Here is a 25,599-nt window from a genome sequence, read left to right on the forward strand (position 1 = left end):
TGATTTGCGTGCAACACATCCAAGTTTTTAATCATTAAGTGCTTAACAAAGGTTAATCAAAACATAACCAAGAATTGGAATAGATAGACCAAGACAGAAATATTGTCAAACTAAGGAAAAAACAAGGTATTTAAGAATACCTTTTATCAACAATGATTCTTGACTTTTGTTGTCCGGGACATCATGGCCCAATGGTAAAGACGGGCTTCTTTCTGCACCCAGGTTGCGACTTGCGAGTTTAAACCTTGTTGGAGGGAACTACTTCATGATGTTTCTGGACATCCACACACGGATATGAATCTATGCTTTAGGGCCCATTTGTATACCCGGAAAGATGGTATATCCGTGGACTGCACCTTTTTTTGGGGATTAATCTGGGCCCTTTCATAGGTCCGGAATACCCCAGGTTAAAAAAAAAAAAACAATGATTCTTGTTCTGTTTGGTTTGGTGATGTGTGTGTGTGTATGTGCGTGTCGATCACTGGTCTATAGTATTAAAAGCACTGACCCCATGCTCTAACACCAAATAGCCACTTGCGACAAACACGTTTGGTTCCAACTTCTTGAAATGAATAATTATCAGCAATAAATTATCTTTTAAGTGTTCAGCGTGAGATAACAAAGGATTGACTAAAAAAATAAACAAAACAAAGAGAGTAATTAAGAGAAATTACAAATCATATGTAATATACAAACTTATGTTCATCCCCAAGTATGGGGTGTGTAAATGTGAAAGAAGCTGATGATGAGGGAGACTCATCAGCCCATAACCGACATAGACAGTAACAGTCTTACAGACTCATAACAAGTGAGGAGACATAGAGACAACCAAGAAAAATATTACATGGTAGATGTAAGAACACGAAAGACAAAAAAAATAAACAGAAGATTAAAATTTACTATCAAGACTTAGAACCATATGGATACATCTTGCTGCTTCTGCTGCATACCATCCATCGTTCCTACTACTCCTGCCATTGACATATCATCTCTGTAATCGAATGAGGCCATGTCAAACGGTGGAGCATCATACACAAGCTGAAACCTGTTGCTGCTACCGTTATTAACCGCAGCTTCGAAGCTGTTGCTGTTGCTCCCTTGGAAAAAAGTTTGGTTACTGTTATTAGCTCTGTTTGGGATGTTCAAGTCTTCAAAGAAACTACTTTCCACCACGTTTCCTTGGAACTGGAGATGCTCTTGATGATTCTGGACCGTTGGTTGAAGCAGTGACACGCTCTGATTCTCCATAACCATAGAAGTTTGGTTGCTATGAACGTTTCTGTCGTACATGGACATGAGCTCGGAGATCATCTTCTGTCCATCTTCAGGAACTCCAATACCAGTTAAGTCAATTGGTTGAGCCACTGAGTTCACTGGTTGCCTTGGCTGAGAATATCCAACTACAGGCTTAACTTCACTGACATGGAACCTGGACTGTAAGCAACTGTCTCGGTGTGGACAAACCAACTGATGGTTGTCTCTCGAGTTCCTATCCAGAAACCCCCTGCTGATGTCGCCATGGACACAACCAGGATTCTCACAGGTGAAAGCTGCTCTGTCCACCATTATAGTGTTCAAATCTCTGCTTGGCTTCCTCTTCCTAAAGAACTCTGATGGAACCTCTTCCTTTACAGGCTTGAGCTCTTCCACTTCGTAAGGACTCTCCTTCTCAACACCTTCAACATCATACTGACTACAATCATTCATCAAAAGGGAGCAACTCCCACCTGATAAAGAAGGAGGACACGACTCGGGATAAAGCTCCCGAGCCAAGGACTCTTCCTGGTTAACAATAGCAAGCCAAGTAGCACTCTCTTTAGCAGTCATCTTATCCTGCAAACACTTGGACTGCCTCACGAGCTTCCTTATCTTAGCAACATCAGGAAACATATGCTTGATAACCGCAGTCAAAACACCCACTTTCCACGCCTTCTTCAGATCATGAGGCTTCTTATAAGGAGCAGGGCCTTGATCCTTAGGCAAACCAAGCTGACACCACCACTCTTCTTCACCATTAGGCCACCACGGAGGAGGCACGCCTTTCTCCAAAGGAAACCGTCTCTGAGGAGGATCACAATGCTGCATCAACGCCGACAAAAGAGACCCCAGAGTCGTGTCCTGAAGCTCTTGCAAAGTATGTGGAGTAGATCCAATCAAACCACTACCTTCACAAACGCCCTGGACACTGTTCTCAGCTTGGTACTTACTTATAGCAGCAGGACCGTTACGATCAAACCTAACTTTATCTTTCCACCACTCACGGAGATTATCAGATGCCCCGGTCACAGGCTTCCCGTTCTCGGGGATGATCCCGTAGACAAAGCCTTGAGCTTTGCAGACTTCCATCATCTTCAACATGTACTTCAAGATCCCGTCTTGAGCTCTAGACATCTTCTTCCTCCTGGCTTGCTCCTGAGAGGACTGTCTCTGCTTAGCAGCGTCAACGCCTCCTTCTCTGCTCTTGTCTTTATGCTCCTTGAGACGCTTGAGGCGCATCTTGTCTCTCCACATCCTCCTCTCCAGCTCATCAACATCGATCTCTTCATCAGTGTAGTCGTCTTCAGTAACAGGTTCAGGTTGTGGAGGAGGACAGAAGTCAAGTTCTCCGAAGAAGTCCATGTTCCCGCCTAACAAACCCATCTCGTTAAACATCATCGTGATGGCTCTTAAGACCAGAACCGATTAAAACCTGTAATAACGAGAATCAATCAAACCCAAAAATAGAAAGGATTCATTTTCTGAAGAGGGTATAATCGGAAATAGAAAAAGATTGAAACTTTCTATTGTAGATCTACCAAAACCCCCACCTATGAAAGAATCTATCTATGATCTTCATCTTTAGTAACAATAATGAATTGGAGAAGAGCGAGAGAGAGAGAGAGAGAATTTACCTGGAGATTTAAACAAGCAGTTCAATAGAAATGGTTTTTTTAAAAAGTCTCTGCCTTTATCCTCTTTTGGTTCAAGTTAGGGGAGAGAGATGAAGGAGAAGAAACGGGGAGGAAAGATCACGTGGGGGGGAGAAAGCGACTTTGTTGTTGTTATAATTGCGTTTTTCTCTCAGTGGAGTTTCTCTGTAGATCATGGAGATAGAGACAGAGTAGAATATATATTTATATAATTTTATTTCTTTACAAGAGAGCATTTATTTATTATTATTAAATAATTTCCGAAATAAATAACTTAAGGGTCTCTTCTTGGCACTAGTCACTGCCCCTCATCTGGGGTTTTACTTTTGTATTCTTCTCTGTTCATTTTTATATTACGCGGTATGAATTTAATTCTTTTTAACACGTAGTAGTATTAATTGTCGCGAAACTATAATACTACGACGTTTCCTTTTTCTCTCTTTTTAATTATTCTTTAAATAGATATATTCATTATCTATACCTCACTACAAGCTGGTGGAATAAATAAAACGCACGCATTTTGTAATACTTGCGTCATCGACAACTATTATCGATTAGGACAAATAGTAATCTCAAGAGGTGTGTAATAAAACATTTTAAATAAGTTTTTCCAGTTCTCGATTAACTATTATCACGTTCTCCAACACGTTTGTTAGAGACGAACCAAACAGCAGTGTTCAATTTAATATGCTTTCTTTTCGAGTGGTTTTTAATAATCCCAAAATATCCACACAGAAGAAAGAGTTTCTGAAGAGTAACAGTAGAAATAACAACGAGTAATAGAAATTCAAGGTTACCTTGACCGCACTAGCTATCTCACTGATGTCATCTCCTATGTATTCTTTCCATGTCCCTTTGACAGTTTTTTTTTGTACTCACTATGCTCATAAATGATATGCTTTTAGATATTATGGAGAGTTGTAGGATTCAAAGGGAAATGTTCAACTTGAGCGTGGAGTCCAAGACGGTGGACATGGACATCGTTACATTGTTTGTATAGTACTTGACAAAATTTAATATCCATATATCCCTTGAAACTTAACTCAAATGGCTGTGATCATCTGAGTCTTTTTAGGCCACGGTTTACAGGGAAGCATCTTTCACCCGTTCAGCGGAGGGACTGAAGAGGTAGAAGCGTTCCACAGTGACATTTCATGTAATCGTAGAACCTAAGCCTTGGAAATGGAATACAGGAACTCAATAACATTAATGTTGTATTATCTAAACTCTCCCTGATGCAAGAATTCTATTGTATGGAGTAATGGATCGTTCTCATAATCTGACTCTCTTTTTCAATTAGTAATAATTCTAAATTGCCAGAATATGATGTTTGGTTACTTGGGTTTTAAGTGTAACTTTTTTGTTTGGAAACACTCAGGAATATAAAGAGGAAGCAAAAACGATGATGAAACTAGTTGTCAAAAAGAAACACTGACCACAACTTATTTGATGAAACCATTTTGTGTATTAAAGACATTAATCGAAAGCAATGAAGTTATTGATCAAATCCGTAAAATTTAATTAACACCACTTATATAGGATACTGTTATTATTATAATACTCATAACATATTAGTGTAATAACTTACACAATGAGATTATACATCAAAATGGGTTGTTAGACAAAATTATTTTGCATAGATTCTAAGGAACAAATCAGAACAAAAAAGACTTTTTGTTACATATCTCTTAGAAACCCTCCTCAATGAATCTCTTTACTGCAATAGAAGAGCCAAGAAGGCGGAGAGTGATGCAGCAACGATAGAGCCAACCACCGGAAAAGCCACGGTGGCTGAAGAAGTACCTGGTGCTGGTGCTGGAGACTCCATGGTAGCCGCCGTGGCTGAGCTCACTAACACAGCCGAGACAAAGAGAGCGACAAAGAAGTTGTTGACATTCCTCATTTCTATTATTATTATTATTATTATTTATTTATTTATTTTGGATGATGGTTTTGTGTGTGTGTTTTATCTGATGCCTTGAAGGTGAAGGTAAAGAAGGTATTTATATTATGACAAAATGCGGAAGGGGAAATAAAGAGAGTTTCAAGGTCTGCCATTAATTAGAAAGACAGGATTCTCTAGTTTTTATTGCTAATTTAAGAAAGAATAAATTGCAAAAATAAACTAGTGCGATAATTGTTCTTGGATTGTTTGAATGAGTCCAATAAAAAAGAGAGAGATAAATAAGTCCTCTGAATTAAAAACGAGAATACTCATTTGCTTACAGTTTGTACGGTATTAACATAGGGAAAACGGCTTATTCATGTTTGCACTATGAAGCCAGAGAAAATACATACCTAAACAATATTAACATGTCAAAACATTTTTAAACTAAATAAGATTTTGAATTGCATACCTAAACTCATAATAAATAGCTAAAACATGTTTCGTTACTGAAACTCATAATATTTCCGTTACCATATCCCCTGGAGATCAGACATTCTTGTCGCCATTCTTCTAACTTAAACACAACTTTTTGTAACTTGTCCTCTCTTTTCAATTAAGCTAGGGTTTTAGAATCTCTTTGATATATAGTCTACATATTTTCTTTTGCTTTTCCTTTCGAATAAAAAGAGATTATAGCTTTTGAATTTAAAAATAAAAACTCATTTGTTTATATTTCACTGTCTTTACAGACGTGTATAAACTAGAGAGAATAATTAAATGGCAAAAAATAAACTACAGAGACAATTGTTCTTGGACAGTTGCGAATGAGTCTCCAAAAAAAAGAGATTAGTCCTTTCAATTAAAAATGAAAACTCATTTGTATTTACAGATGATTCACAGATAAAACAGACTACTCCAGGGACTTGAGACAGTTGTTGCACACATGACATAATTACTTAGAAAACTCATTGTCTCAGGCAAACTCAGCACAAGAAAGTAAAGAATGCAAAAGGAGAGACAAACACAGCACCAATCATAAACTAGGGCAGAGAGAAACAAAAAGGATGCAAGTACAAATTATGAGAAATACTACCTCTACAACTATAACATCCGATAACTCTACATACATTATGAGAAAACCATGTCTTACGATTTGACTTCCATCATGAAAATCTTGTTTTTCATTAATCATAAATTATATTTTCGGGATTCGATCTCCTGGAATTCTAACTCCAAAAAGCAATGAAACTTTAGTCAAACTACTAGACTAAAGAGTTTATGAGTGATAAATAGTAAAACACAAAGGTTTAATAGTTGACTATCAGTATTATTGTTTAAATGGAGATGACACAATAAAAGGAACAAGCATTGCAAATGGAACTATCTACTTAATCTAGTAATCTCTCTCTTTCCTTTTGCCTCATCGATTGATTTGTAGTTGCACCAAACTTGGAGCATAAGAAGAGAAGACAAGTTTGTTTCCAGGTTCCCTATCTTTTCTCATCTCCACAGATTCGATGCATCCTTGTTCTCTAATGATATAAGCTCTCTTGTAAATATGTCTAAACAACTTAAAGAATCCGGAAACAAGAGCCAGTTTCTTCTCCTCATCAATGAAGAAACTCTCAGTCACAAAGCTTTGCGGTGTCATCTCCACTCTCAAGAACCTGGTCCAAGATGCAGCATTGTGCTCAATCTTGCTCGTAATCCAAAACTCCATTACATTATTGTCTTCGGGTTGATGTAATACAGCGAGCTGCTCATCTCTAACACGAGAAAGAACCACGGCTTTTATAAACCTAACACCAGCACCAAACGGCAGAATAAGATGCTGTCCAAACCTCTCTGCTGTAAAATCGAAACATAGTAAGATATATTGACTCTCAACAACAAACCCTTCCAAGCAAGTTTCTTCAGCCAAAAAGTAAGTGTTTCCCTTGAGAGACACGCCACTTTTTATAACGCAGTTGCCGGGATGGACATCAAGAACTCTCCACGAACTTGAGTTAAAATCGTAGATTTCGAATAAGGGACCAGGTTCTGAGGACTTAGTAACGTCCAAAACCCTCAAGATCTTGTGGTTACGATCGTTGTTGTTGTTGTTTCCATATCCGAGACCATACATGTATGCTGAATGGAGTTTGTCCCTTGTTTGGATCCACCTGAGTTGTCTCAAATACGGGTTCCACACAAGAAGCCGGCTCTCATCTTTGATGACGCATAACAGCAAGCCGTCCCACTGAAAGACTTCCCATATCTCAGCTTGTTCAAGTAACCATACTCTCTCAATAGAGGGACGATAAACCAAGTTGCCGTTGTCGTGGGTTCCTTGCAGATCAAGTTTCAGTGAACAAAGGTTATAATCTATCACCATGAACCCTAGAAACGTGCCCTCTGCGTCTGTTTTACCAATGATGTGGGTTTTTGATAAAACTTCCCACGTTTTACAAGTGCATCGCAGTGCCCTAAGAGATGTCAATGGAACCCTAGATAATATCTCCGTTACCAATTCCCCTGGAAGATCAGACATAGCCATGGCCATTCTTCCAACTTACAAACAAAGTTTTATATCTTCTCTTCTCTTTTCAATTAAATTAGGATTTTAGAAATCCTCTTTTATATATAGTTTTTTATATATTTCCTTTTGCTTTTCATCTTATCCCCTTTCAAATAAAAAGAGATTATTGATTTTAAAATCATATTTGTTATAGGATATGTAGCTTGATATATACTCCCTCCGTTTTTTATATAAGTCGTTTTAGATGAATTTTTATGTTCCAAATTATACGACGTTTTAATAAATGTTATATGAACAATGATAATATATTTTCTATTTTATTTGATTGATTTGTGATTAGGTAAATAATTAATGATACTTTTGTTTAGAAATTATAAAAAATTAATGATTTCTTAATTTATGTGCACAATTTTAAAACGACTTATATTAAAAAAAACGGAGGGAGTATTAATTAATTTGTAAGATCTTTTAAACTTAAAAGGAAGTTATTTTAGAGAACCACCCCCAAAAAAAAAGAGTTAAAATGTTAAATCATATGAAAAATATTAAATATAGAATCGTGTTAATATAATTTTATCCGGCAAGATTGTCTTAATGGGTTGAAAAGGCCCAAGCCCAAGAGCCCAGTTTAGTTTTATTCCTCATTTCACTTTTCTCTCAAAATCAATTTCAAGTTAAAACACTTCTTCCCTTGACCTGCGAATCTGCGATTCCTAAGGCACGATTCCAAATTCGAAGGTTCATAAAAGATCAGCGAGCAGCTCCTCGAAAGTTCCAATCGAATTGATCATCCTCATAGGCGACAATGTTCTACAGAGGGTAAGCTCCCATATTACCCTCGATTCGTTGTTCCTCATTCAATTGATTTCATTAGCTTTCCGCAATTAGGGTTTCTTTCTCGTGATTCGTACCTTAAATCACTTCAATTCATCTCCTTTTGAAGCTTATTCCGTTTCGATTTCATTCAATTGTTAAATTTGATCGGAAAGTTTCGATCTTTTAATCTGTAGTGTAAGAAAGTGATTTAATTGGATTCATACTTTAGTTAAGCTCCTAGTGAAGTAATCCATAGATAGTGTTTTGATTTGTTATGGTGAATTGTGTAGATATGGAGATGGTCCCGATGGGCGTGAAACAGGGCCTAAGCGTCAGAGAATGAGTGCACAAGGTCCTCCTGGACCATTCTATGGACCTCATCCTGGTTCTGCCTTTATGTATAACCCTTACGGATTCGTTCCTCCTCCTGTTTTCCCTGTGGTTAAACTCCGTGGTCTCCCCTTTGATTGCGCCGAGCGAGATGTTTTGGACTTCTTCGGTGGTTTAGATGTGGTTGATGTCTTGTTTGTTCACAAGAACGGTAAGGTTACTGGGGAAGCCTTTTGCGTTCTTGGTTATCCCCTTCAGGTCGATTTTGCGCTCGGTAAGAACAGACAGAACATGGGAAGGAGGTACGTGGAGGTTTTCAGGAGTACGAAGCAAGAGTACTATAAGGCTATTGCTAATGAGGTTGCGGAGTCTCGTGTCCACGGTACAGTTACTGGTGGAGGAGGAGGTGGAAGCGGTGGAAGAGGTGGTGTGAGTGGTGGACGTTCACCTCGTAGACAGGTGCAGAGGGTTAGACCGAGTGATGATGGGAAAGAGAATGCTGAGCATACGGGTATAATGAGACTGAGAGGGTTACCTTTCTCAGCTGGGAAAGAAGACATACTAGACTTCTTCAGAGACTTTGATATCTCTGAAGACTCTGTTCATGTTACTGTCAACGGTGAAGGGAGACCCACTGGAGATGCGTTTGTTGAGTTCAGGAGCGCTGAAGAATCGAGAGCTGCGATGGTCAAGGACAGGAAGACGCTAGGGAGCCGTTACATTGAACTGTTTCCTTCATCAGTTGAAGAGTTAGAGGAAGCACTATCAAGAGGAAGGTGATTCACCACTTCTCATGTGTACTATCATTCACTCTTTTAAAATGCTTGTCAGAAGATCATAGTTTCAACGCATTGGTGGTTCCGGTTTTGATGTACTATCTTGGTCAGGGTTACTAGTTTTATCCATTCTTTAGGCTGTTTTGTTGTGTAATATTGATGGAGATCTCTGAGCATTATGCGTCAATAGAGTAAGCTGGGTGCTAAAATCTTCTATTGGGTATCGTAAGAACCCTTGTTGGATTGTAACGTTAGGCTTTTGCTGAAAGTTGTAGCAATAATAATAATATTGTTTCATGATGATCTCTCCTGTGAGACATGTGGTTAAAACGGATAGAAACCTTTGGATTCTTTCTAGTGTTTTTATGCAAAAAGACCGAGTATTCGTTGATATTCTTAGTTTGGTACGAAAAAAACATAAACAGTATGGAGCATTTCTGTGTATATATATTCGATATCTTGATGACAGTATCTCAGACATTATATTGGTAGGGCCAAAACCATTGGACATACATGTATGAGTACAATGGTAGTATAGTTGTTAGGTCATTGTTTCTTGTGAAAACTATAGCAAAAATACCAAAATCAAAAATGTACGGCTGAATCATAATAATTGTTAGCATTTAACTGCTCGATTTTTTGGAAATGTTACTAGTACTATGCAAGCAGAAGCAGCAGAAAAATCTTTGGGCTTATCTAATTGAAAACTACATCTTGTCTTTTGTCACTCTGGTTTCTTGTCCACACATCTCAAGGAAGTCTGACAAATTCTTACATTGAATCGTCTGAACTCCGAAGTTATTACAATCACAAATAGAAAGTTATTGTAAATAACACTAAATTAACTTGAAGAAGTTAACTATTGATTAAATAAGATCAACAATCATTCCATCACTATGGTCCATAACTATCAATCGTAGTTGAATGATCTTTTCTCAAAGAGCTTTTCTTTGCCGGTAACTTGGACATCTTTGATAGTTGAATCTGCTTCTTCATAATGGTTGGGGGAAAAAAACATTAAGCAAAGGAGAACATATTAGAATCAGAGTCCCAGAGCCATTAAGGCTTTGAATGTTATAAACCGCACCGCACCGCAGTTAACACTAACAAAAATCTTTACATATACCATATATCTATACGTTTTTATAACCGTAAAAACCGCACCGCAGTTGAACCGCTTGTCCCGCACCGCTAAATCTGCAGTTACCATTCAGAACCTTAAGAACGTTGGCGAAAGCGATATAACAAGCACCTCATGATTGATGGCTGAAACCATATATATTACGTTTTGCCTCCAAATTTTTTTTTTAAACTCTTAGACCCAATTTCATTATTCATTTAGACCATTTAAAATGTATTTTGCCATTTTCTCTAAAATAAAATATCTGAGACACTCAACAGATTGTTAAACATGAAGCACACTGCACATAATGTAATAAAGATTTAATATTCGAATCTTTATATATTTAACATGGAACATACAATGCAATAACTATTTAAATAAAAGTATTTAGCTAAATTTTGTACTAATTAAAAAAAGTGCGGCACATCTCACATTCTTCTTTTACATGGTGGCCATTGATAGAGATGAACTCTATTTCAATGTACTTCATTTAAAATAATATTCTTCTAAATATAGAATACAAATATATCTTTAATTATATTTTTTTTTAAACTATTTTATAAGAAAAAATAGAAACGAACCGCAGTAAATTTGCCTATAATAATTATTATTAGAAATAGATACAGAGATCATGAATTTGATTTGCTTTTACATCTGTTATAGCAGAGCGATAAAAGTGGAGAATGCGTCCCTAAGTGTGGTGGTGGCAAAAACAACAGAAAAAAACAAGAGAGAGGAGAGAGAAGTGAAACTCTCTCTTTTGTCTCTCCCCCTTCCACCGTAAACCCTAAGCCGCCGCTCATTTTCTGCGTTTTCAGGCGGCCGACGGCACCTCTCGCCGTTGGTCTCCCTCTCCAGCCGTTTCTCATCGCCTTCCGCCCTCTGCTATCTCTTCTTTTGTCTCTCCTCTTTGCTCAGTGTGTCTGGGTCCGATGAGATTTTTCCGCCGGATCTAACTGGAATCGAAGGGTCTTTGATTCCTCTGGACCACCAGCGAGGCGAGACGAGTCGGTGATGGCTCTGGGAGCCCTGGATCTACTCTTAGTCGCTGATTGCGCTTGGATCTGGGTCAGATCTGAGATCCGAGATTCGCCAGAAGCTTCGACGCGTCACTGCCGTCCACGCCTCTGCTCCGCCGTCTCGCCCCAGTCGGTCTATTCTAGCAGTTAGCTCCAGGGTTTGCGTAGAGCTCCTCCTCTCTCTGAGTGAAAGGTGGTTGTGAGGCGCACCACCGAGGACCTCTGTTTCTATAGCTCAAACGACAGCTTCCATGGTGTTCCTCAGCGAATGGTTAGCTCCCCTTTCCTGCTCTCATCGTCTTCTACTAGGGTCTTGAGGACAACCCTCGACGTCGACGTCTCTTGCGGAAAGAGCGATGTTTTCTTTCGCCTTCAGATCACCTGCTTCAAGGAGTTCCGTGCTCCCTTTGTGCTTCATTTCCCATTCCAAAGCTCCCGGTCGATTGCGATATGTAACTCTGCTGTCTCCGCCGCATCTTCTGTGTCGCGCAGCGGAATGAGGGGCCAAAACGACCGACTGCGCTTGACCGCGATCTTCATCTTCAGTGGTGTAGCAGCGGGTTTATACTATCGTCATCCTCTGTGTTAACTTGGGCTTGTTTGTCGACGTCCTCCTCCAGCGGAGCTCCGGGGCGTGAGCCAGGCGCTTCCGTCGATGCCTGCTAGGAGCCACTTCGGTGAGGCTCGATCGAACTCGTCTTCAGGTTATTCTCCTGCTCTGTGTTTCAAACCAGTAGAACAGGAAGCGCTTTGGTATGGGAGTTTAAAATGTTGTCTTTGTGCTTCAATGTAATATTAACTTAAGTAAGCCATTGTTTGGGTTGCTTGGTGTTAATCTTTGTAGGTTCTATGGGGCTTTTTAAAACTTTTTGCGGTTCCATAAACCTGATAAGCTGAAAAGCATCTCTTGGTTTCAATGTTCTATAACTTGTAACCGGATTTTCATTATCTTCTAATGATATTTACCCTTTAGCAAAAAAAAAAAAGGTGTGGCGGTGGCGGTGATGGCTTCAGACGTGGATTCAGTATGAAAGAGACTCTAGACAACAGCTGATGTGGGGTTATACTAAGGGATGGTGGTGGCCATAGTGATTTGTACTGTTAACGGAAAAGTCAAAGCTGGTAATGGCCGGATGTTAATTTGCAATATCACATTTTGTTAAGTGCCATCAAGCGATGATGATACTATGGGAGTTTAGCTTGAGTAAGTACTAACATCGTGGAAATCGGATAGCCCCGTTGATTTAGAAGAATATCATATCTATTGATATAATTTGTTGCTGAATGAGGTCTCTTAACACTTTGTTTTGCTCCGAGAAATCAACTTGTGTTTGTACACATAGTAGTATTAATATGATATCCATATTTTGCGTGCCTACAGCGCTTTCCCTCTAAGTTCACACTTTCATTTTTGTCTGACCGTCGGGAGTGTAGAGTGATTCTTTCTGCAGGCTTAAAGAACTTATTTACTAACCTTTTAATTAACATATGCTATTTTCGTGATTTCATCATACGATATCAAAATCACTTTTTGATAGATTATTCGATTATTCACTATTTCGATTTAAACATGCTTAATTTTGAAATTCTTTTTAGATATACAACATAAAATAAAGAGTTTTCACTTTGGTGATATAAATAATTAAATTAACTTTGTCAAATCTTTAAACATATAATATCATATATAAAAAAACATCTTATATCAAAACTGGAATATTGCAAATTGCAAATAAAAGAATACAAACTTGTTGATCTGTGTATGTGTGAACACATAAGATGTATAAGAATCTAAATTGCCGCTTTACATAGTGAATCCTATGTTATAGGATTCCATGACAAGAGCCAATCTCGCATACTTGTGTACTTTTGGGTTTTAAAAAGTCTGTTCACTTTAATTTTTTTTTAAGTTGGCATTCTAATACTAATTCTGGTACAACCATACAACCTCAACCAAAATGGGAAATAGTTGGTTGGGATGAGCACAAACCCATGTTTGTAGCAGTTAATATACTAATATAGTAATATAACATTGAATTTGCATGGCAGTCCACGTGATTTCCTTCCTTCCCAGCTCATCAAAGTTTTTTTTAAAGTCTGTGTTAACTTTATCTTGTTCATTTTCCATTTATACAAAAAGAAGTTAATACTACGACAGAAAATAATAAATTTCTTAAGATTCTGATATACCGTACGCAATTAAAGAGAAGCTGATTTTATGTGTGTGAATATCTGGATTTAGTCACTGCAATGAATTACATTTTAGGAAAGTGTTGTGATCATTTATTAATTGGCATTTTTAGTAAAAAAAATAAAACAATAAATTAAATTAAACTGAAAAAGGTCAATTTTCTCGTTTGTCGCTGTCGGGTTCTGTTTCCACATCTAAACAATAGTGTAACTTTTTGGGGTCCGACACCATTTATGAATTTTAATAGAAACTAGATTTTGACCCGCGCTTTAAAAATCGCGGAATTAATTCTCTTTTAAAATTCTACAAATTTTTTGATTATAAGATTTTTTAAAAATTATAAGATTATGTGTTTTTATATATGATAACCATATACATTTAAAATTTACTGATTGTTTATGTTATAATCATAGGTATTAGATATGATATATAAAAAATTATATTTATATTTATGAAATTATTTTTAAAGAAGTTAATTGTTTAGAAAAATATTGTATTAATTTTAATTTATTCTAAAATATTATATTTATATACTAAATATATTTTCTCATTACATATTTTAATATTATTTTTGTACATCTTATTTTTTATTGATAATATTTTATTTGATCATTTAGATGCATTTATTTGTTCCAATTATATAAAAACACTACTATATAAGTTGAAAAATGAATGACATTTCACATTGCATATTTTAATATTATTCTTTGCAGATTTTAACTTTTAATGATTATTTATTTATTTATTTATTTATTTACTTAGATGCATATATTTTTCCAACCATATAAAACTCAACTATAAAAATTGTAAAATGGAAAGTTTATGATTTTTTTTATTTCTCATATTAGGAAAATACACTAAAACACTTCAATTAATTTGTAGCTAATAAATAAATTATATTAGTTTAATTTATTTATTATCCGCAAAATTAAGTATATTTCATATGATTAAAATATCTAATTATTCAAAAAAAAAAAAAAAATCTAGTCGAATTTTTTTTGTTATGGATATGATAAAGCTTTACATATAGTAAATGTTAATAGTTAATTAGCATTTATGGTTTTGTTTTGGTTTGTAAAGAAAATTTATTTGTTACCATAAATATGAGATATTTTTAGGCCTGGGCATTCGGGGTCCCAATCGGGTTTCGGTTTTATCTAATCGGGTTTCGGTTTTTCGGGTTTATCAAAATCAGCCCCATTCGGATTATATGAAAGTTCGGTTCGGAACCGGTTCGGGTTCTATCGGGTTCGGGTCGGGGTTAGTAAATCTTCAAAGAACCGGTACAACCCAATATACTTTCGGGTTCGGGTCCCAATCGGTTTTTCGGTTTAAAAGTACTTGATTTTTACCTATTTTATAACCAAAACATGACTAAAATTGGTTCTTTAGTTTTAAAATATCTGATTTGTACCTATTTTGTAACCAAAACTTAAGTAAAATCGATTCAAAAATAAGGAACATAAAAGAAAACTAAATAAATAAAAACATAAAACGAAAACCAAGTTCTCATGAAATGAGAAACATTGTTTAACGAAAACAAAATCAAAAACTAAATACTTCAAGATTCAACGACCATCTTTAACCATCAACCTTCATGTAATAGAACCAACAACCTTTATGTAATAGATAAGTATTTTAGATGTTTAATATTTCTTAGTGTATTTTGGATACATATTAGGAATTGAGATCATGTTTGGTACAAGATCTTTTCGAGGTTTTGAATGTTTCGGGTTCTATCGGATATCCATTTAGATTCGGGTTCGGTTCGGATAATACCCATAACCCGAAATACCACAAAACAAGACCCATTCGGTATTTACGTCGGGTTCGGATCGGTTCGGATTCATTTTTATCGGATCAGATTCGGTTCAGGTTTTCGGGTTCGGTTTATTTGCCCAGCCCTAGATATTTCTATTATTTTGTAAATATGATTAAAATTCAAGGGTAAAATCCTAAATTTTTAAAATAGGATCCTGCTTTAATAGTATAGATGTGTTTTACAACTTCCAAAAGTTACAGTCGCCATGTGATTTGTCAAAGAGTCAAGTTTGTGCACCAGCACCACTGTAAACCTGAATTTTCCACATCATGTTACCTTTCAAAGATACCACTGTTTGTTTTTACTTCTATATATATATATATATTTTTTTTTTTTTTTTTGCAGTGGCTCAAGAGATTTCTCCATTAGAAACAGCAACCTTGCAACATTTCGAACTATAACATTAATGAACATATCACACACCTGTTTTTCTTACTTGTCAACTTTCAACTTCTCACCGAAAGTATAAACATTTCATATTATATACAGTATCTCATTGTTGAACTGTATACGTGCTGCATATCCTTATTTTAATATTTCATATGGATTCTTCGATTATTAAGCTTTGTCTCCTGATAATACTATCTCCGTTTTTTAAATATAGATTTTTGGTGTTTTCGCACATATTAAAAAAAACATATTAATCATACATCGTTTTTAAAATTATCAAATTCCAATGTTTTTTAATCAATAGTTTTTCAATAAATCCAACTAATTTTATTAAAATTTACAATTTTTGTATAAAAAACATAAAAAAAATATTTTTATGAAACAATTTTTTTCTTCTAAAACTTAGGAGTATTAGAGTAATGAGTTGACTTTGATTTAAAAATTTCATATTTTCTTTAAAGAAAATGAAATTTATAGGAATATGTTGGTTTCGTATGTTTTGTAAATAAAAAGTTTCAGCGGAATAAAAGATAATCTGATGTTTCTTTTCTTTTTCTTTTGCTTTTGTGAAAGTAAGCAGTAGTAAAATTCAACTTACCACTATTTTCTTATACCTAGTCAATGCCTTGTTAATGCTTATGCTTTTAGTCTTTAAAAACGGCAAATAAAAAATATACGACCCATTTCGTTGGTCAGTAACTACATGCAATCGATCCTTAAAATATAGATATACTATATAAAAGAAACAATTCTTTTTACCTTTTTAAATTCAAGTTCAATAGTCACTCACTCATTTCTTTGGTTCGTCTCAGTGAAAACTTTATAGGTAGTCAAAATCCAGAAAACGTGTTGACTCGCGTCTCATATTATATATGCTACTAACTAAGCTAGTAAGCAACGACTCTCTTCTTCTTCCCTCTCCCTCTTTCACCTAACCTCGCAAGCAAAATAAAACATCTTTCGAGTAGGTCTAAAAATGGCGTCAAAGAAGGCAAGAAAACAAAACCGAGCTGAGAAGAAACTCAAAAGAAACCATTTCAAGAAACAACTTCCACAACACAAGAACACCGACAAAACTACTGTTCTCGATCATACTTCTTCATCTACTGCTGTCTCTCCATGTTCTTCCATAACGACGTCGTTCGCTCCGCAAGATTCCAGCTACCCTGCTCCCTCTCCTTCTCCGGCGGTGTTGAAGTCACCAGATGAAGGTGGCGGCGATGGTTGTTGTACCCCGAAAGCTCAGAAGTCTCGGATACCGGAGATGCTGACGTGTCCACCAGCGCCGAAGAAGCAAAGAGTCTCAAAGAACTGCGTGTTACGGCGGAGACAGATCGTTTTCTTTGCTCCTGCGGAGATAGAGCTCTTCTTCGTCAAAGCATACGATTGACGAACATATCTGAACTAATATTTGTAGTATTTTTCGTTATTTGTGATACGATCGATCGATAGAGAAAGTAGTATGAGAAGATGAGTAACGTTTCATCTCTTTGATTTTGTTAATACAATAACGAAGGGTGTATTATAATGTTTTGAGTGATGTTTTTATTTTTCTTATTATTTTGGTTTGTTTAACATTTTGTTCCTTTGGCGCTTGTTTTTTGGATTAATTTGAATGAAGTCGATTTGAGTTTTGTGGTAGGGTATTATCAAAGAGTAATTCTTGGGTTCATCCCCTAAGGTGAACTTCTAGGTTCACCAACCAATAGGATTTCATTATTTCAAATTTGATATCTTCTAAAAAAGGAAACAAAATATTGTCAAGTTATATTATGTTTTTAAAATAAAAAGGTAAAAAAAATAATAGTTACAAAAAAAAGTTTTTTTTTTTAAATATTGTTAACGTCGTCAGCAAAATACTAAACCCTAAATCCTAATCCCTAAACCCTAAATTCTAATCCCTAAACCCTAAATCCGAAACCCTAAATCCTAATCCCTAAACGCTAAAACATTCAAGGGTTTATGATTTTTGTGTTCAGTGTTTTTGATTTAGAGTTTATGATTTATCCAAGGGTTTAGGATTTACCCAAGGGTTTAGGATTTATCCAAGGGTTTAGGGTTTCGGATTTAGGGTTTAGGGATTAGAATTTAGGGTTTAGGGATTAGGATTTAGGGTTTAGTATTTTGCTGACGACGTTAACAATATTTTTTTTAAAAAAACTTTTTTTTTGTAACTATTATTTTTTTTACCTTTTTATTTTAAAAACATAATATAACTTGACAATATTTTGTTTCCTTTTTTAGAAGATATCAAATTTGAAATAATGAAATTCTATTGGTTGGTGAACCTAGAGGTTCACCTTAGGAGGTGAACCCAAGAATTACTCATTATCAAAATCTACTACGACTTAATCTATAATTAAATTATACTTTTCTTGATTCCCTTTTTTTAAGTGCTATGTGTTAGGTTGCTAATGACTTTAGGTTCTGTGCCTACTAGCTTTGTCGATTTTTTCCGTTCCGTTCACCTAACGTACGTATAGTTCTTCGCTTGAATTTTGTTCACTTTCATCATTCGTTTGATAGACAGAAACCACAGAAACCGTCACTTTCTAGCCTCTAGGCGGAACATCACACATGAGTTTACACGTCCCAACAACGTTAAGACAACAGCGATCACCTTTAGTAACATTTTTACACTGCTGAAATTGTGATTCTCAAACTATTTATCAGCAATTCAGCACCGCCAGAAATTTTTTAAATGCATATGCATGTATGCATACACTTTGTATTATTATAAATAAAAATAATAGAAAGTAGTTTCTAGTATATTCCCCTGTTATTGGATATGCAAAATAATATGCGAAGGTATCATTAATTAAATCCACCACATTGATAAGCTCGATTGGTTTTTTGGTTAGTTACAAATATGTTAACTTAATGTTCAAAATTTTTTTTTATAATATTTATATGTATGTATATAAAAAATTAGATGTGTTATATTATAAGGTTTCGAACAATTTTTAATCCAGTTTTCTCCCTAATTAAGTTCAGATTTCTTTTTTACACTTCATTAATAGTTTTTTGTATTATTCCACTAATTAAAAATATATAGATATGTTTTTAAATTTAGTGAAAGCAAAGGGACGAGAAATATGTGAAGAGTTAGTGGGGATGGCCACAGTGTCGAGCCAGAGGATAACATCTGCCAAGGGAATCCAATGAAGTGACTCGTGCAGCCTTTCTCATCATTTTATCTTTCTTTTTTCTTCCATAATTTCTTACAAAAAGTAAGAATCACATCTTTATTTGATCATCTAAAAAGACCATCCTTTCCGCAGAAATGATAATTCATTATTGACTAATTGGGTTACATATCCATATTAGGGTCAAGGTAATAAAAAAAACTTATAACTATAGTTTGAATTGTATCAGACATGTACCAAACATAAAATATAATTTAAACAAAAGTATATCGAGTAATGCAGAAAATAAGAAACTTAAGAAGGCCAGATAATTTTAGAAAAAAAAACTAATTGATTAACTTATCTCAAGAAAGAAGAAGAAAGATTTGACAGAAAGAACAAAGAACACCAAACATGATGATTGTGATTTTAATTGATAACCGGTACAATAATAGAATGATTTTGCAATTCTATAAAAGTCCAGTCACATAGCTAAATATGTTTCTGATTTATACTTGACTAATTGGCCACTTTCGTGATTAAAAATTGTTGTTCAAATTTTATAGTTAATTTATTTTTTTCCCTTATTCTACTTATTTATTTTTATGTTTCACAACAATTTTTTTAATTTGTATATCACTGTTTTAAGATACAAATTATTTTTCCTACGTAGTATATGTTATCATTGTCCTATACTATTGTTTATGATTTTTGTTGTAGTAATGACCCTAAATTCACTAACTAGATTTGAGCTTTATGATCCGAGACCATTAATAGTGTACTGGAGCTTGGGCCCTCAGACAAATAATCTAAAATTTAAGTAATTCAATTGTAGGTTTTCGTTTTCTGATAATGTTGCCACACTAATAGAAACACAATGAGGTAATTGTAAAGACTTAATGGTTAGGAGGAGAGATTCCATATTAACCGCTCTTGAACTTGTGGTAGTGATCTAGAGTAGACACGAATAGGAATAAGTAGTCTGCACAACTAACAACAACATAACGATAAATAACTAGGTAACCACGATAAGACAATCCCACATATTAAGAGAAGCATGCCATGTACACAATTTATTTAGGCGAGTGTGATCTCCCCATCACTCAACAATTGAAATATGCTTAAAACTATACATATTACAATGAACTGGCCAAGTTTGAAATGTCATATGTATACATGTGATGTAAATGAGAACTTGTTGAGTTAGATAAATGTATGGGGGATGCCATAATCTAGTTACTAGTGTTAAAATATAAATTACTAGTGTTAAAATGTAAATAGTTATTCTTTTTTTCAAGCTTTTTTGGTTTTTGGACAACAAATGTTTGAGATGCTGTGAAATAAAAAAAAACAGGCCTTGTGATATAGGGCTTCTGAAGCCTGTTGTAGGCTCAAAAACAACTATCAGAATCGAATTTATCCTATTTAATATCTCTCCATTGTTCAAAAACAAAAAAAAAAATCTCCATAAAAATAAAGTCAAAAGTATTTATGTTGCCGCGTTCACGTGGCGAGCACGTGGCAGCCAAAATCCAAAACAGAACAAAAACTCATACTTCCTGCGACGATCAAACCAACAAATAAAATAATTAAATTCAATTCAATTCCATAAAAAAAAATGGTTTTCTTCGTCTTCCTCTGACTGAAAACTTGCTCAGATCGTTCATCTTCCAAGCGGAAGCGTCTCCTTCCATCACCGTAGACGCCTTCCGTGACGGTCTCTACTCGTTCTTTCCCTGAATGGTATGGTTAAGCTTACCGAGTATCATCACCTTGCATGAGCTCTGTTCTGTCTCCTCTCAGTTTTGTTTCAAAAGTTTTGAAATTTCTATCTGATTTGGTGAATTCAATCACTGAGTGTTTCTGGGTTTTGCTTTGTTTACTCGTTACTGAATCTTTTCTTGTAGTTTTGAAATTGCTGAATCTTATTGCCTTTTGACCGATACAGTTGTAATCTCAGAGCAGGAAACTGAAGACATGCAGTCAAAATCTGAAAGTGGGAATCAGATCGTTTCAGAGGCTCATCATCATACATCCATCAACAGTTTAAACCCTTGGCTACGTGCTGCTGCTGCCTGTAATGCAAACTCTTTCGTGGAAGAAGCTGGAGATAAGTCATCAAATGGGTCCAAGTCACCATCTAACCGAGATGAAAATGGTAACAAGGAGTCACAAGTCACAACTTCTCCCCAACAGTCAGGTGCAGTTGACTTGTCTTCCCTCGGTGCTTATTACAAAATTTGTTTTCTTTTAGCTAGCTTTGTTACTGTGTCTCGATATGCAGCTGGAGATTACAGTGAAAAAAGTCAAGAACTTGTGCATACTGGCAGTACACCACCTCCTCACCCTCAACTTGTTAGCCACACTGTTGTAATTTTCCCAACACATATCTATTATCTAACTGATAATTTTCAATATGTTACTTACGATATTCTTTATTTGGTTATTAATAATCATGCAGGGATGGGCATCCTCAAATCCATACCAGGATTCATATTATGCTGGAATGATGGGAGCCTATCCCTTGGTATATTACTTTATTTTTTTCCAATGTTCGTAGGTGCTTTGAAGTCTAGCATGTTTAAGATTGCGTTAAAAGTGTTCATGGTGTGAGGATTGTGCAAGTTATTTTTGACTAAATAAACAAACTATTTGCGAGAAATCATTCTTTCCATGCGATTTACTGATAAGTTATCACATTCCCTATCAGACTTATGTTCCATACGGTGGGATGCCTCATTCAAGAATGCAACTGCCTCCTGAGGTGGCACAAGAGCCAGTTTACGTGAACGCTAAACAGTACCAGGCGATTATGAGGCGAAGGCAGGCACGCGCCAAGGCTGAGCTAGAGAAGAAGCTAATCAAATCCAGAAAGGTTGATAAAAAAAGCTAATTAGTTTCATGGCAGCTCCGATATAATTGTGAACACATCACCACTGCTCATTGCATCATTTTTCTGTGTGTTTCTCCACAGCCTTATCTACATGAATCTCGGCAACAGCATGCTATGAGGAGGCCTAGGGGTACTGGAGGACGGTTTGCAAAGAAGACGAACACCAAAGCTTCACAGCAAAAAGATGGAGAAAAGACTACCGAGTCCCCAACTTCATCTAATTCTGATCAACCTGAAGGTTGTAGTGATGAGTATAGAACACATCAGTCCGAGGAGATGCAGAGCTCAGCTTATAAGAGAAGGGAAGAAGCAGACTGTTCAGGGCAGCAGTGGAACAACATTTCCTCAAACCATCCTTCTCAACCTCTTTTAGCTATCAAGTAACCTCTCTGGCAGGCAAATCATTCTTGGCTCTATCTTTGTTGGCTTATGTGTTAGCAGCCATTAAAGAGTTTTCTCAGTCTTCTTTCTTGTTTTGTACAAATACTATTGTGCTTTTGTTAGAATGCTTCTTAGTCAACACCCTTTGGGTTTAGTAAGAGACTTAAAGTTTTGAATCCAAAAATATGTGATTAATAACTAAATTCCAGTGTGCTAAAATGGAAAAAAAAAGGAGTAATGTAGTACTACAAAACCTTTAAAGACTTTCTTGTAAGGGCTTTACCTAGTCTTGGTCACATAGGCTGACTTATTGCTACAATGAACATTTCTATACTTTTTTATGTTTTTATATCAGAGTTGGTCAAGTCTTCAGCTTCCTCCTCGCCTTGAGTTTCGTCTAGGTCAACCTCTTCAGTATGGTCTGAACTTGCTGCATCTGAGGAGTTGTTAGCCGCCTCTGTGATGTTCACAGGTGGCTGATTCTCCATTAAACCAGAGAGTGCTAGCTTCGGTGACCACTCAAGGACGTCATCAATGATGTTTGACATCCTTCTTTGATACCTGTATGCACAAAAAATCATCACAAGCCAACCAGAGAACTCATATATAACTTAGAGAAAACAATCTTCTCTTGAGGAGAGGGAATCACTTCAATTATTGTTATCTTGGTTTAAGTTAATATACCTGGCACGAGCAGCCTCATCAGGAGCGTGGCGCCTGAGCAGCATGACAACAACAACAGCTACAACCGTGTAGAAAAGCCGAGACGTCCACTTGGGAGGTTCTTCCTCGTCTTTCTTTGGCCAGAAACGGAATAGTTCCTTCAATGTGGCTTCCTCTGCAAGAATGTTGGGGAAGAACCAGACACGCTTTCCAAAAAGAATCCACATAGCACCAAAAGCAACTGCTCTCACTGCAACATTCATGGTAATGAAGAAAGCCTAATTTCAGTATAAACCAATTTAAAACTATATATCACATCAGCAGTCAACAAGTCTAGCAGTGCTATGAGTGGCAATTAACTAAACAGTGTCATCAACGAGATTTAGAACCAATAACAGAGTCATCAGAGTGAAAGAGCACACTCAAAAACAAAAGAAAAGCAAAAGCAGATTATACATGTAGAGCTTACCGAAAAGCAAAGAGAGAATCATCAAAAGAATGCCAGCACACGAGTAGAGAACAATGAGTTTGCAACGGTGTGGGTACACAGGAAACAAACAGATAGCGAGAGTCAATACAGGCCAGAAGAAGGACAAAAGTGTTTGCCAGAGTGGATGCCGTTTCTCAAACGTCCATGCAAAAAACGCATCAGTCTCAGAGAAAGCTTGATCATCCTGCATCAGAAACAACAAAAAGAAATCAAACGCTGATACATTTGAGCTACTGAATGCATATCTTAGCTAAGATGAGACAACATATTCACTAGCAATTGTCTCTAGAAGCCATCTCTCGAGTCAAACACAGGCACTTTTTTATAGGATCATACTCTTAGCATATGAACCAACTTACACGGAAAATCTCAAGATGAGCAGGCCAAGTAGAGAGCTTTTTCTTCCCTGGACGAAGGGTTTTAGTAACACGATCACATCTCACCAAAAGGTTCTTCCCCAACAACACATTAGCGATATCTTCAGCGTCGAGGTCACTATCTTCTTCAAGAACCTCTTTACACTCAGGGTGATTCTTCACGAAGCCCACGAAATCTTTCCCTCTGAAGTACTCAACTCGCGCTTGCTCCATAACAGCCCATCTTGATTCCAGCCCCTTGTTGTCTCTAACTTTCTCAGCAAACAACTGAAACAAATCCTTCGTCACACCATTCTTCTAACAAAAAAACAAAAACAAAACAGTGTTTGACATTCAGACAAGGAACATATACATGTGTCTGCACATTAATATAGTGACGAACAAGAGACCTTAATTTTCATATAATCGTAGGTTCATCGAAGCAGATCAAAAGCAAAGGTTACGTAAGCATAGAACAAGTTTTTATTTGGAATTTTGATTTAGCAAAGCAATGAGAGAAGAGAGCGAACCTTAGGTGGAGCATCGGATGATCGTTTAACCCTCTTCTTCTCGGTTCCGGCCGACTTCTTCATCTCTCTCTCTCTCTTCTTTCGAGACAAGACGGAGAGTGTTTTTTTTTTTTTCGTTTTTTTTTCTTCTTTTACAGATCCAAAGTGTTTTTTTTTTTGTTTATGACAAAAAAAAACTGATTTTCTGTAACCCGGTCGAAGTGTTGAAATCAGGCCGCATAACCGGTTGAGTTATACACAGATTAGCACGGTTCCATAAGATTATAGACTATAAAACTATAAACCATTTAAATATATAAAAAAAATTCGAAAATGCAAGATTGATTTTTACTGACATTTATAGTTTAATATAAGGGATTTAGGAATGATGTTATAAAAAAAGGATTTAGGAATACAAAATACCTTTAATGAATGAGATATTCTATTGGAATATTCCTTTAAATATCTCAGATATATATAAAATAATGAAATCAAAATAATAAAAAATCGTTTAGTCAAAAGAAAAATCTAAATCAATTAGATAGCGATATATGCTATTATAGTTTTCGTATTTTAAAGTTTTGTTAAAAAGAAAGTATCTTACTATCTTTTTTCATTTTTAAAGATTTTTAATATTTAAATACTCTGTGAAATGCTATTGAAAATAGTGCTCTAAAAAATTTTAAATAAGAAAAAGAGATGCAACCAAGTTAAGCCTTTTATAAGCCTTCTTCAGTTCTTCTATTACTAAGGCAAAGATGGTTGATCTAATCGTTATCCAAGGTTTTGTGGAAGTGAGTTTCTTGTTTGATCACGCCTTGTGGGAAAGGAAGGAAGATGATGTCTCCTACATCTTTTACCAGCATGTCGTTGACCTTTGTAGTGAAAAGGATGCAGAAATGTGTTATTTCTTGGCAGTTCAAACATGGGGGTTTTGTTGTGACCTCGTTGGATATTGCGCCAAAAAGTTAGCTAGTCTGTGATACAACATTAATGTTTTTCTCCTGAATAAAGCTAACAGATGATTACTGCAGGTCAGCAGGTGTACCTGGTGTTCTTGCTGTCGTTCAGGATACTGCTCTTAGGCATTTGATAACAGTTCATAATCGTTACAACTTACAAGTGCCTTTAAACTGAGTTGATGAATATGTATCTATAATTACACTCATTGTTGTAACTTTGGCTCTCTTTCCTTTTTTTTCAGAAGGCGATTATAGTACACAAGATTGTATAGAAAGTTCAAGAGTCTCCTCCTGTTAAGACGAAAAAACTGTTCATAAACTTGAGAACCGTATGTATGCTTTCGGTTACATAGCACTATAGCAGCATCTATTAAGTCACCCATACTCAACGGTTGAAGGAAAACTCATGCTTCTCTCAAGTCTCAATTCATTACTCACATC

At 35.9% G+C, this 25,599-nt stretch overlaps 6 protein-coding genes across 16 annotated transcripts; 3 read left to right on the top strand and 3 right to left on the bottom strand.

Annotated features, from left to right (window-relative positions):
• Positions 1-639: 639 nt before the first annotated feature.
• Positions 640-3,112, bottom strand: LOC103859874 (protein ETHYLENE INSENSITIVE 3). 2 transcript variants are annotated; one of them, XM_033287750.1, is made up of 2 exons: positions 2,892-3,112; positions 640-2,689 (listed from the first exon to the last, which is right to left on the bottom strand). In XM_033287750.1, the coding sequence occupies exon 2, from the start codon at positions 2,653-2,655 to the stop codon at positions 910-912; it is 1,746 nt and encodes a 581-aa protein (XP_033143641.1). In that variant the 5' UTR covers positions 2,656-2,689; positions 2,892-3,112; the 3' UTR covers positions 640-909. The 2 variants fall into 2 exon arrangements, with proteins under 2 accessions (XP_033143641.1, XP_033143642.1); XM_033287751.1 differs by having other exon boundaries at positions 2,808-3,085.
• Positions 3,113-3,780: 668 nt separating this feature from the next.
• Positions 3,781-7,601, bottom strand: LOC103859875 (F-box protein At1g59680-like). Its single transcript, XM_033287752.1, has one exon. The coding sequence runs from the start codon at positions 7,337-7,339 to the stop codon at positions 6,218-6,220; it is 1,122 nt and encodes a 373-aa protein (XP_033143643.1). The 5' UTR covers positions 7,340-7,601; the 3' UTR covers positions 3,781-6,217.
• A 292-nt stretch (positions 7,602-7,893) lies between these two features.
• Positions 7,894-9,628, top strand: LOC103859876 (heterogeneous nuclear ribonucleoprotein H3). 2 transcript variants are annotated; one of them, XM_009137463.3, is made up of 2 exons: positions 7,894-8,134; positions 8,422-9,587. In XM_009137463.3, the coding sequence occupies exons 1-2, from the start codon at positions 8,121-8,123 to the stop codon at positions 9,239-9,241; spliced, it is 834 nt and encodes a 277-aa protein (XP_009135711.1). In that variant the 5' UTR covers positions 7,894-8,120; the 3' UTR covers positions 9,242-9,587. The 2 variants fall into 2 exon arrangements, with proteins under 2 accessions (XP_009135711.1, XP_018512606.1); XM_018657090.2 differs by lacking the exon at positions 7,894-8,134 and having other exon boundaries at positions 8,502-8,582; positions 8,669-9,628.
• A 7,054-nt stretch (positions 9,629-16,682) lies between these two features.
• On the top strand, positions 16,683-17,414 carry LOC103859877 (cyclin-dependent protein kinase inhibitor SMR13). Its single transcript, XM_009137464.3, has one exon. It carries the CDS (start codon positions 16,756-16,758, stop codon positions 17,167-17,169), a length of 414 nt encoding a protein of 137 aa, XP_009135712.1. The 5' UTR covers positions 16,683-16,755; the 3' UTR covers positions 17,170-17,414.
• A 602-nt stretch (positions 17,415-18,016) lies between these two features.
• On the top strand, positions 18,017-22,433 carry LOC103859880 (nuclear transcription factor Y subunit A-9). 8 transcript variants are annotated; one of them, XM_033287013.1, is made up of 6 exons: positions 19,759-20,647; positions 20,870-21,104; positions 21,189-21,271; positions 21,366-21,431; positions 21,615-21,779; positions 21,879-22,381. In XM_033287013.1, exons 1-6 carry the CDS (start codon positions 20,645-20,647, stop codon positions 22,179-22,181), a joined length of 855 nt encoding a protein of 284 aa, XP_033142904.1. In that variant the 5' UTR covers positions 19,759-20,644; the 3' UTR covers positions 22,182-22,381. The 8 variants fall into 8 exon arrangements, with proteins under 8 accessions (XP_033142901.1, XP_009135716.1, XP_033142900.1 ...); XM_009137469.3 differs by having other exon boundaries at positions 19,984-20,647; positions 21,189-21,274; positions 21,879-22,181; XM_009137470.3 differs by having other exon boundaries at positions 20,230-20,647; positions 20,853-21,104; positions 21,189-21,274; positions 21,879-22,433.
• Positions 22,348-25,335, bottom strand: LOC103859879. 2 transcript variants are annotated; one of them, XM_009137466.3, is made up of 5 exons: positions 24,218-25,335; positions 23,691-24,002; positions 23,311-23,515; positions 22,863-23,091; positions 22,348-22,739 (listed from the first exon to the last, which is right to left on the bottom strand). In XM_009137466.3, exons 1-5 carry the CDS (start codon positions 24,278-24,280, stop codon positions 22,517-22,519), a joined length of 1,032 nt encoding a protein of 343 aa, XP_009135714.2. In that variant the 5' UTR covers positions 24,281-25,335; the 3' UTR covers positions 22,348-22,516. The 2 variants fall into 2 exon arrangements, with proteins under 2 accessions (XP_009135714.2, XP_009135713.2); XM_009137465.3 differs by having other exon boundaries at positions 23,691-24,005; positions 24,218-25,328.
• Between the last annotated feature and the right edge of the window lie 264 nt (positions 25,336-25,599).

Source organism: Brassica rapa, chromosome A03 (genome assembly GCF_000309985.2).
Source record: "Brassica rapa cultivar Chiifu-401-42 chromosome A03, CAAS_Brap_v3.01, whole genome shotgun sequence".
Lineage (NCBI taxonomy): Eukaryota > Viridiplantae > Streptophyta > Magnoliopsida > Brassicales > Brassicaceae > Brassica > Brassica rapa.